The 12,346-nt window shown below is 39.0% G+C and overlaps 1 protein-coding gene across 1 annotated transcript; it reads left to right on the top strand.

The window, feature by feature from the left end:
- The first annotated feature begins 1,835 nt into the window (after nt 1–1,835).
- On the top strand, nt 1,836–9,784 carry FAM217A (family with sequence similarity 217 member A). Its single transcript, XM_019752355.3, has 6 exons — nt 1,836–2,946; nt 4,573–4,657; nt 4,824–4,837; nt 5,473–5,547; nt 5,643–5,710; nt 8,289–9,784. The coding sequence occupies exons 1-6, from the start codon at nt 2,833–2,835 to the stop codon at nt 9,505–9,507; spliced, it is 1,575 nt and encodes a 524-aa protein (XP_019607914.3). The 5' UTR covers nt 1,836–2,832; the 3' UTR covers nt 9,508–9,784.
- The last annotated feature ends 2,562 nt before the right edge of the window (nt 9,785–12,346 follow it).

Below are 12,346 nucleotides of genomic sequence, written 5' to 3' on the forward strand. Positions count from 1 at the left end.
TTAAAAGGGAGAAGTCCAAAGAAGCCTAGGCTAATCTTATCACCATTAACCTCTACTTATTGTGCTCCTACTTTGCGCCCAACACAGTTTAAAGTAATGAGGGCTCAGCAATGAACTGGACAGGCAAGGCCCCTGCCCTCATAAAGTGTTATATTCTACTGGGAAGAGACAGACAATAAAAAACGAAAACAGCGAACAAACAAGATTGTAAAGAGTATAGAGAAGAAATAAAAATAGGGTGTTATGAAATAGAGTAATATGGATGGAAAGAGCTTTTAAAAAGTGAAGTTAGGGAAGACCTTTCTGAGAGGAAAATGGAAATGCAGAGGAAGACAGACACCTCTGAGCTGGGGGTGGAGATAGGAGAGCAAATATTTGAGAAACCCTTGAAATTGTGTTCAACATCTGATGTACACTGTATGTGCGTTTTTTCTGGGAAGATTCTCCAAGGAGCATGGGATTCCCTTCCCCCCAAATGTTAAGAACCAGTGCATTTAGTTGCTTAACAAAACATTTTGGGGGTTGAATCTAGAACTTAGTGTTCAACCCAAAAGAATTCAATAGAATTCATCAGCAAAGGATTGCAAAAATTTCTTCTTCAAATGTCAGTGCTTTATTATAAAGAACACATCTAGCAAACATTTTTAGTATTTACTTACATATTTACTTCATTATATATGTATATATAACAATTCATATATAACTATATGCTACTATATGTGTATATATACATGTATTCTTTTTTGCCCCCCACTCCACACACTTATTTCATGGAACTGAAATAAGTGATATGAATTTGGGGGGCAAAATTGGCCTCCCAGGATCTAAATGTATCCTAGACAGAAAAAAATCAACTTTTGTTCTTCCTGCTGTGATACTACTGAGTGACCTGGAACAGGCCGGAGGTGGGCTTGCTCTCAGCAGGGAAACCTTCCTTCTTTCATTTTAAGTATTTACTAGATTACATATTATAAGCATGGCTAAAGCTTTACATATATCCATGCATGTACATAGATTTAGTTTTGTCTGGCTTAGTACAGAGCAGAGCTCCTGGCTTTATGTGAACAAGCTATGGGATGGAGGCTGGCGGGTGCCAGGGGCACCCTGGCTGCCACGCGGGGCTCCTCAGCCCGGCCCTCGGGGTCAGGGTCAAGGCGCAGGAAGGCCCGGCTTCGGTGTGGGGCGGTGGGGGCGCCGAGGCCGTGACCCCAGCCGCTGCGGAGGCCCGAGGCGGCCGCCCACCGCCATGGCCCAGGGGGCTGGGCTGCCCCTGAGGAGGCCCAGAGGGGCTCAGGGGCAGGAGCCGAGGCCCGGCGCCCTCTCCGAGTGGCGTCGCCAGTCCCAGGGACCTGGCGGCCTGGTGACTCCCAAGAGACTCCGGGCCTGGGCGGCCGACGACGACCCCACGGCCCCGGAACTCCAGTGGACCCTATGGAACGGGGGGCCGTCGTGGGCGCCCCGGCTCGATGGTAGTTGCTTAGCCACCCGGCCGCTGGGGAAGCCCGCGGAGCCGCAGCCCCAGCTCAGGCTGCTCTCGCCCGTCCCGGGGCCAACCCACGGGCCTCGCAGGCCGTCCACCGCCCAGGGGGGCGCGCTCGCGGCCCGCCGCCGCAGGCTACCCTCCCTGTCCTCCCGCTGCAGGAAGGCCGAGTCGGCAGGCGCGCCCGTCCAGCCGTTCGCCCCGCAAGCGGAGGGGCCCGGGCCTCGGGGCCACAGCGCCCTGGGAGACCACGCCGGAGACAACACGTGGGCCCGCGGGGCCGTGGGGTAAGAGGCTGGAGCCCAGAGCGCCCCCGTGAGGCCCCACCAGCTGTCCCCTTGCCCCGAACTCCCCACTGAGCGGCCCACAGCCAGGGGAGGGAGAGGGCCCCCTCACGCGTGGGCTTTGCATCTCTCACTTGCACCTCCTTCCGGGCACCCACCTCCCCGACCTCTTGCCCTAACGCTCGTTCCCCAGACTCCCAGTCACAAAGGCATCCTTCCTTGTCTGTGGGCCCTCCTCCTGGTGGCCTTTCAAGGCACCGGATGCCCTCCTTCCTGGCACACACCTGGGTGGCCCCAGGCAGTACCACCTACTCAGTAACCTCCTTCCTCCTTCATTCTTCCATCCCAGTGCCTGGCATAGGGCCGGTGGATCCATTCTTACTGATTCAAAACTTTCCTGTACTGTATTTTCTATTTCTTCAGGATACACCTTTCCCTCTAGGGGACAATAAAGGGTAAACTGTTGGCAAATACACTGATTACTGCAGTGGCTTTAATTTGTGAGTCTTTCCAGATAGCCATGATTGCTTTACTTGTTATCTTACAGTTCTCTAATACCTCTGTCTTAAACAATAGTGGGCTTGAATACCATAATGCTGTAGTTTGGTGTGGAAAATAGTGTTTGGGGCTGTGCGCTGTTTTAGTGTCTCTGAAACATGCATGCAGTGCTTGCTCAACCTGTATGTAAGGTTAATCCCGTTTTCAAGCGGAGCAACTGTTTTCAATGATTAAAAGCAGGGTTCATGGCCCAGTTTTATAAGTCCCAGATAATTCACCATATTTTTTCCTATTTGTATTTTATCTTCCTATCTGATAATATCTTTCTTATCACAGACCTTAATTTCCTTATCTTCTGTCAGTTAGATCTTCCAATTTGCTTTTGTCTGTGTTCCCCCACCCCCTATTTTTGGTTTGGCTTGCCTCTTGTGTCTCGTTGATTTTATATTGTTATCCCTACCCTGCACTCATAGTCCCTTTCTCCTGCTTTCTAAGTATTTTCTTAACCTCCTTTAGATGGGGAGCCAAAGTTCGTCTTTTCTTTAAATCAGCGTTGTATCTTACCCATAAATGTGCCTGTCCCACAAACTGTATAGGATTTTAAGGAAACAGAGGAGCAAAATGGGGAGAAGAAATGGTGAGAACTGTGACACCAACCTGAGTATGTCGAACATCTCTCATGAGGTATGGCACATGCTATTGAATGTGAGTGTTTGGGCAGCAGCTCCCATTGTTAAGACCTAACTCCCATTGAATCTTACTGCTGAATCACTTGAGACTGTCTCTTTGTGAGCAGTTTGTCCTGAATTTTCCTCTGGCACATTTGGAATATCAAATGGAAAATTTGAAATTTCTTTTAACAAAGGAAAAGTTAACCAGTTCTCTCCAAAACTGAACACCAATTATAATTAGATTTTGTTTTATTTTCTCACACATATTTTGTGAAAAATATTGGTAATACAGGTGGACTATCAAAAAGTAAAACCAATTCCTCACCTGTAAGGAATTGCAATCTAGCTGGCTTCATGTGTGGTTGAAACCTTCCTTACCAATTGACAAATTTAATTATATTAATTTTATTGTGTAATCTCAACAGCACAGTTCATCAGCTGCCCTTTACCATGTTAATTCCCTCACATGTTATTCGTACATTAGTGTACAAGGATTACATACATAGCTGAGAGAAGCTTGAGAATCTGTAAGGGAGGTTTTAAAAATACAAATAACTGGACCATACCCTCATCCTATTGAATCAGAATCTGTAGTATTTTTTCAACTATTATTTTTAAAAAGCTCCCCAGGTAATTCTCACGTAGAGACTAGACCCAAAACATAGTATTTCAGAGAGCAGATAATAATGTATTAATTTTATCTTTCAAAAATCTCAAGAAAAAGAATCTGTAGCCTACCTCCCAAGGTTCAATTATCCTTCCCATCAGGAGATAACTTCTTTGTGGATCAGTTAAATCCTCATACTGTATACAAGCTTATTCCTCCCTATTCTTACTTAGTGTGGAGATACCTAATACTACCTAACATTCTATTTGTATTTTGCTTAGAGTTGAACTTACAAAGGATTTTCTCATTTGAGATGGAAAACAACTGAGTTCTTTCCAAAAAAAATTCCTTTTTAAAATAATAAACCAATCATGTCTTCACTTTTCCTTTTCCAGAATAAATTATTGCAATCTTTCCTTACACACACCCCACATTTTTGTCCCCATTGCACTCAGCACAATGTCTGGAACATAAATATTCAATACATATTAGTACCTTTCCCTATTCAATTTTTGGTTTTCTTTTGAGTATTTCCTGAGTGTTTCTCAACATCTGGAGTTCAGAATGAGTAGTGGGCCGCTCAGTGTTGAGTGTAATGTGAGGATTAGAGAATTTCCTTTGGTTGATGGAAAGATTTTATAGGCTTTCAGATCTGGTACTCAGATACAGAAAATTTGGTGAATATGCCATTGTGTACCAGGGACACACTGCACTGGACATTTTATTATATTTTTAACTCAATTTTTAAAACCTGTGTGCCATTATTTTTAACAAAATGAGAATGGAACCATAAATTATTGTAAATGCTTTTCCATTTCCTGACTAATAAGTGTTATGAAGCTGATAATAGTTTGATAAGAGAACGTTGCATGCTCCTCAAATATGCTGGTAATAACCTTATAAGAGGGAGAGGGGGGTCATGAAGCTTTGTGCCTTTTGTCACATTCTACCCAAAGGACATGTAAAATTATGTACCTGAGCTTTTAAAATGTTCTTAACATTAACTTTATCTTAAAAGAAATATTCTTTTAGAACTTACCTCACTGGAATTTGGACTCAGAAGTACCTGTTCCTGAAAATAAAAACCTCCCACCTGGAAAGGATAATGCAGCAGGTGGTAAGAAATTCTAGATGTGTATATTTATACTTATATTTATAAATATAGGAAAATTTATATTCATATTTGTATATGAATAACCACTCATATTAAAGGGGGTTTATTTTTAGTATAACCAGTTTATGTAACTATTAATTGTCATTTTTTTCCATGTACATTCTTTCAGGCAAAATTAACAAGGTAAGGATAAATGTTTGGTTTTAAATAATTCACAAAACACATTATTTTAAAATTATATATGTGTTCTTTAAAAAAATTTCTTTCCTCATAGTTAAACTTTAAATTTTATTTCTGTAGGGTTCTTCAATCAAGTCAAAGCCTTTAGTGTTTTACAGGGCTGCAAATTGGTCATTAAATTAATATAAAAGGAAATTAACTTTGTAGTGAATATAGTGTTTTCTAGTCATTGCCGAAAGAGAAATAGTTCTCAGCCTTTAAGATCTCTTGAAGCAGTTGGAATGGTTAATATTGTGTTTTGAAGAAGTGAGAAAATTAATCTTTCGTTTACTTTTTTCAATCAAAATGTAAAACACTTAACTGTAAAACACTTAACTGTTAGTGAAACAGACAATCTTAATGATATTCAAAGCTCATTAGTTAACACTGTTTAGTTGGTATTTATAAGATGATACTAATTCCTACTGAAATCAGTAAAAACAAGTTATGTCTGTATGTATGTCAGGAAGTATTGTAGGATTTTACTATAGATTTTTTGGTTGGAACTATATATTCCTTGGTTATAAGAACTATACAGTCTTAGAACATGAGTAGGGAGCAGAGATATATTGTGTTTAAAAGTCTTCTGTGCTTTCTAGAACCATTTGGAAATTCCAGTAGAGAAACTGATGCTAGAACTTAATTTGTCAGAGCGTGCTCACAAAAGAACACAGGTGAAATTTTATTCATCATATTCCTTTCCTAAAGTATTATTTTTAAAAAATGCATGCAGTTACTAAAATGTTGTCCATGGCTTTTCTGTTATCAGAATAGTAAACAAGAGATATTTCACTTCTGGAGTTATCCTCTTAATGAAGGAAGTACCATGGAGACCAGGTGAGAGGATATTTTGTAAGCCTCTAAATTAGTGAAATAAATTTAAATACCGAGGAGTTGACTACTCATCTGAAATACTAGGACAAAAACAACCAAAAGAAAAAAGTATTATGTGCAAATAATACCCTAAAATGGGAAGTAGCTGGCAGACACCACAGAGATAATCAGTATATGGGTAACTGAAAGTTTACTGGGCTATTACAATGAGGGTTTAGATGGATAGAGTTTGGACTTCTCATTGAAGAAAAAAGGAATTGTAAGAGGAAAGTAATACTTTTCCATGTGCCAGAAACAATTTGAATTCCTTATGTGTACTAACACTTTTAACCCTCACAACAATCCTATAAGGTAGGTACTGTTACCATCATCCCTGTTTTACATATGAGGATATTGAGGCAGGGTAACAAGCTAAGTGTCTTGCCCAAAGCTATCCAATTAATGAATGGTGGAACCAGAATGTACAAATAACTTGGTTCTCGCTCATAAGCACTGTAGGGTATTGCGTCTCAGACCTTACTTGGATTTGAATTCTTAGTTTTTGGTTCTTAAACTTTAGTGTGCATTAGAATCAGCTATAATGCTTCTTAAAAGTACAGGTTACGATTATTTGGAAATGAACATTTATTGAACACTATATTATGTGTCACTTTTACATACAGTATGTTGTTTAGTGGAGAACTTGAGTTCTGTTCCTCTTTTGTACCCAGTTTTGACAATATAGTAGCTAGCTCCTAGTCAGAGGGTTTTACCTCTGTGAGGCTTAGGATAAAGTCCTACCTAATGCTAAAATCTGAGGGGCAAAACCAAGAAGTGCTAAAGGGATTGTCCTAATGGCCTAAGGGAATGTTGGAACTGATGGGGATAGGAAAGGCTACTTTTACTAGAAAGAACTCAGCTGGAAACAGGGATTTCAAGGTAAAAGATCAAATGAAATGTGATCAAATTGAATTCTATTATACTGACAGAAGAGCAAGCACTTTATGGGTCAGAATGCAGTTTACGATCACAGACCTGGGATCCCACCACCTAGGTTTAAGTCCCAGTTCCACCACTTACTAGATGTATTACCTTAACCAGCCTTGCCTCAGTTTCCTTATCCATAAAAGGTAGACAGTTAAATGTGCCTATGTCATGGGGTTGTTGTCAGAACTAAACAGAATAATGTGTGTGATACGCATTCGCTGTTAATACTGGGGAGGCCTAATAATATTATGAGTTGGAAGATTGGTATCAATGAAATATTGTATTACTGAGATTGTTCTCCTCGATATACCATCAACAAGTAAAAAGAATAAAAGTAATGATTTTCATTTAGTGTTTAACATTTTGCAAAGTACGTTTATATAATCGTCTTGCTTCTTAGACCATCTACAAAGTAGGTATTTTCATTTCTCCTGCCTCCAGATTCCATGATCTTTTTACTATACCGCATGGATTGTGTTTATTAGCAATTGTAGATTTAAAGTAATTTTCCTGTAGTTTTTGACAGGCAAGTCAGTATACCTAGTTTTTAGCTAAATGAATAAATTTTACTATTTTCTGTAGAAGTGAAAGTATTTTTCAAAATCTTTAAAGATTACTTTGCTGTCTTTAATATAAACTGGCTTTAAAAGACGATAGTGAGATTATACATATTTGTCAATTAATGGATCAAAGTTTTCTTTTTTTTCCCCCCTTCTTCTGTCCCCCTCCCCCGGTTCAAGTTATTGTTTCTCAGTCTAGTTGTGTAGGACACAGCTCCCTGGCCCAGACTGGTGTTACGAGCCTTGCACTCTGCTCAATCAGCAGCCCAGCTCCAGGGAGAGCTGCTGTTCACAATCTTTGAGCAAGGCGCTCCAACCACCTGAGCCACTGGTCTGGCCCCAAAGTTTTCAATGTCAGTATTTCTAGTAAGCTTAAAAAAAAAAACTAACTATAAACTCAGTATTCTATGGCCTGGCCTTTTTGCAGTTTTCATTTTAATATAACACCTAGACGTATTATTCCTAAAATAAAAGAGTACCATCAGATGAAAATTACTATGGACTATATCTGGGGTAATTTTGGTTTGATAGACATTGTTTTGCTTCCTTTTTTGTTAGAATAATTTTAAAAAACCACAATGGCTAAAGTAGAAGCTTTTATTAAGTAACCTAACTATGTTCTTTAAGAATTTCCTTGTATCTAATTCTGGGCCAATAAACATTTCACTATAATTTCAATTTGAGTTAGATAGCCTCCTTTTCAGACATCATAATTGCATCTACAATATATTCATAAGCAAATAGATATAATTAGCCACTTTTAACCTAGTGGCCATTCATAGCCAGAGTTAGCCATATGTAGTTATAATGATCTCATTACCTGTGCATGCACAAAGAGATGTCCAGTTAATATTTTAATCAATAGTTTTAAAAAAAGTGTACAATTATAGCATATTTGGAAATTAATATATTTCTATTACAGATAGATAGATACACATATGCCATTAGGAACTAAACATTAACCAGTCTTTGATAAAGTTTACTTATTCATTATCATTTTAATAGCATTTTAATTCTAGTCAACAAGCCATTCATTAATTAAATCATTTTTTAAGGGATTTCAAAAAACCTTCAATGGAAACTGGCTTTAATGTAACCAATAATCCCATAAGGCTCTTCACTCTGAACCACTCACTAACAAGTGCTTCAGTTGATAAACAAGTTGGTTCTTACTCTGGACTGCAGACACCATTAGGTCTCTGCTGGCCCTATGCTGATGGAGATTTTTTTAAGGACAGAAACGAGCCGTATATTAATTTATGTTCAACTACAGAAAATAGTAATGGTGAAACTTTATCTGCTCCAAACTGGAATTTGAAATATGGAAACATCAGTGTAGAAGAAAATTTAACAGATGAAAGTGATTTATCAGAAGATGAAAATACAAATGATACTTTACTCAGCTATTTTAAAAAGATGGACCTGAACTTAAAGCCAGAAACAATAGAAAATGTTGAAGAATCTTTCACGGAGGAACCAAGTGAAGTATTTCTGTATCCTGATTTTCTCCCTCCTCCTTTCAATACTCTGGACTTGCACAAATTAGCCCTCTCAAAATCTGAAAATTGGAAATCAACAGTGGACTCTCTAGAAAGCTGTATTGAACATTTGATAACTCGTTTACTGGAAATGGAACGCTTGCAGCATATGACTATACAAAAAGAGAGGCCAAGACTACAAAGTACCTTCTGTACTCCAGCGGTAACCGATCGACCCTCTTCCTCCAAAACTATACCAAAAATGAGACAGCCAAAATTTTCTGACTCTGTGAGTCTTCAGACAACTTGTATAGATAAAAGTAGAGAAAAAAGGAAAAACAGTTCTGGTTCTTGCAAGCTTGAACAAAATGCTTCAAAATGGATTTGGAGCAATGCTGACAAATATAAATGGAATTCTAGACCACCATCTCTGAAAAGTTCATCCACAACAAAACAACTGATGGCATCTTATGATGATTTTAAGAACCCCAAAAGCTCCATTTTAAATCCATGCCAAGAACTCTCAACCAAGCCTACTACTGCCCAAACAACTCAATCACTGGTTAAAGTGGTCTCAACAAGATATTGCCTGCCACCCAAGTCTCCAATACCAGTTTCACCCATACCTCTGACTTTTCCTGAAAATCTGAGGGAGGAAACTAAAGGATCAATGACAAAAAAGAGATTTTACCAAAAAAACATACTATTGATCAGACCATTCTACATTCAGAAGCTAAACTGTTTATCGCCTTCATTTATAGCCAAGGATAAGTGCCCACTCATTGAGCAAAAATAACTTTTTTCATACATCTGAATGTGAGCAAATGTATATCCAGGAAGCCCAGCTAAAATATGGTTCATCATTCCGAGATGCAGGTATTCAACACACACACACACACACACACACACACACACACACACACACACACAGTGATATATGGAATAGAACTTGTGGAAATCACTGCTGAGGTATCTATATATCAATCCAAGGGCTTTCATACTGACATACTTGACAATCTTTTGCATGTTCCGTTTCACTTAGTAAACTATTCTATTCAAAAGATTTTTTCATTGTGATTGATTCCCAATATAATCCCATCACCAATAAATAGCATAATGGACTTATTGCTGCTATAATTTTCTTGTGTTCTGTTATACACGTTAGTTACCTCTTTCAGTGATTTTTTTTTTTTAAATTTTCCCACTCTATTACCTTTTTTTCCTCCCTTCCCATCTCCACAAATCTCTTTTGTCTGTCATTTTGACTTATCCTTTGGGTATTTGGCCATTAAAAGCTAAAGAAGTTGCTATTTTCTTAAATTAATATACACGATCCTGCAGACCCTCCTATGAATCCTTAGAAACTTTCCATTTCCCAGGTCCTTTGTCATTTGAAAGCAAGATCAATTTTCTTTGGGGCCTAATTACAGGTTTAGGCATGAAACAACCCCCTATCCCCCTCAGATCTAGTAGGTTTTAAATGTCCAAGGAAAAATGGGAAAAGGTCACTGTCCAGAGCAGCCAGAATCTCATGTTAACGGGATTACCCCCCCTCCCCCCCAAGGCTCTTTGTTGCTGGAAGTCTTAACTCTGGTTAGTTGAAACTCTAAGCTAAAGCTTAACTCATTAACTGGTGAAAAGGGAAACTACCTGATTGACACTTACTATACTTAAGAATCAGAGAAACAAAGAAGTAGACTCCTGGGTTCTACTGCAGGCTTACAGAAACAGAATCTTTTGGAGTGGGGCCCAGGTAATTTTAATGCAAGTGGTCTGCAGATGACACTGAAAAACACTGTAAAGGAAGAACTTGATGAAATGTGCATAGATCAGAGTTTGGATATTTGGGGGTGGGGCGGGTGGGGGTGGGGACGGAGGGTAGTGTGCTTTGGTTTTAGTGAATGGTGATTTCAAAGTAGTTTTTTTTTAAACATTAAAATAAAACCACACACAATTAAAACTTCAAACATTACCCAACAGTAAAATGAAAAAAGGCCTCTTCCCATCCCTCCACCCTCCACACAAAGGCAGTAAAATATTGTTTTTGTGTATCAGCCCCAAAATAAGATGGAATATTTGATTTAGGAATGGATGAGGTAAATTAAAGGACAATTCAAATAAATGTTGAAGAGAGCAACTGAAGTTTTAGTAAAAGAGTAAGTTTCAACTAGTTTTCTTAAGAGTCAGAGTATGCTTATTTTTTAGGTTAATTTCAAAGAATTTTCTGGAACCATATCAACACAGCAATGGAAGTAAATTTAACTGTTCAGGATCCCTTGTTATGTAACAGAATTTTACCTAAATCCTATGCAATTTGTGTCATTATCCAAAGTGGTATAACATCCCTTTTGCAGAATTAAAATACAAAAATTAACTTATACTTTCACTCAATTCCAATTGGCAATGATTTTTCGTTTCCCCTACGAACTACCTTGACTCTTCATTCTTAACAGTTCTTGAGTCCTGCACCTTATTTACCAGCCCTTTGTACCCATTCTCATTTCTACCTTCCTCTTGTTTGGATTTTATTCCTTCACCTTCCGGCTATAAAGATGTAATTTTTCTTTGTAAAAACTTCAGGAAGGGACATGATTTGTTCCCCACGATTTGTATCCCAAATGATCATTGCCTGGCATGTCTGGCATGTAGTGTATACCCTTCAAAGTATTTCATTAAAGGATGGACTTGATCCATCACTGAAGATTGTTATTCATGACGTGGCACTTAGCACTGGCTCCATACCAGACTGCTGAATTCACACCCAGGCTCTGCCACTTCACAGCTCTTAACACCTTGAGGTTTTTTTAACCTCTGTTCACTTTCCTAATTTGTAAGGTAGGTAGAATACATGTCATAAAATCATGTGTGGATTGAGTAGTGGCAGATTTAAAAAATGTATATCAGAGAAAACAGGACCAGTGCAGGACTGAATGGGATGAGCCGCCTTAGCACCTACCACTGGAGTAACAATTCGTAATAGATTAATGCCCTACTTCTTGCAAGGCATGCATCAGGCACCAGGCAGGTATGGAGTAACAAAGATGTAAGCCCTCGTTTTCATAAGAACGTAGTGGGAGAGGGCATGGGAAATAAGAGTTGGGGAGAGTGTTTTTGAGGCAGAGGTCACAAGGATCAGTCTGTCAGGGGTTCCATGAGGTTGATTCCTGCACTAAATGATTGCTTTGGTCCTTTGGACTGTGTTGGGGGTGGGGGGTGGATACTGCTAGATAAGGGCAAACTTCTTATTGGAAACAACCAGGCTACTTTATGTAGGATGCCATTAGACCTAAACAAAAAGGAGCTGCTGTTAACACCTACCAGATCGTTTTCAATTAGAGTACAAAATTGCTTTAAATTATGTAAAACTACATTAGCAGCATTGCAAATCTCAATTATGAAGCAAAGGGACTAATAATTTTAACATGTCATGATCATTTAGTAAAAATATAGTTGCTGGGAACTTTTCCTGTGTTTAAACTAAGCCCTAAAATGAGGCAAGTAGTAGTATATAGCCATTTCAAATTCATCTTGTAGAATAATGGGGGCAAAATATTTGGTTCATTCAAATAGGCAATACATAGGAATTTGGTGGAGAGAAAAACCACGGGCTGGTGGGGAAGGGACCTGTAGTTACA

Source organism: Rhinolophus sinicus, chromosome 14 (assembly GCF_057876585.1).
Source record: "Rhinolophus sinicus isolate RSI-liver-muscle chromosome 14, RSI-T2T, whole genome shotgun sequence".
NCBI classification, from domain to species: domain Eukaryota; kingdom Metazoa; phylum Chordata; class Mammalia; order Chiroptera; family Rhinolophidae; genus Rhinolophus; species Rhinolophus sinicus.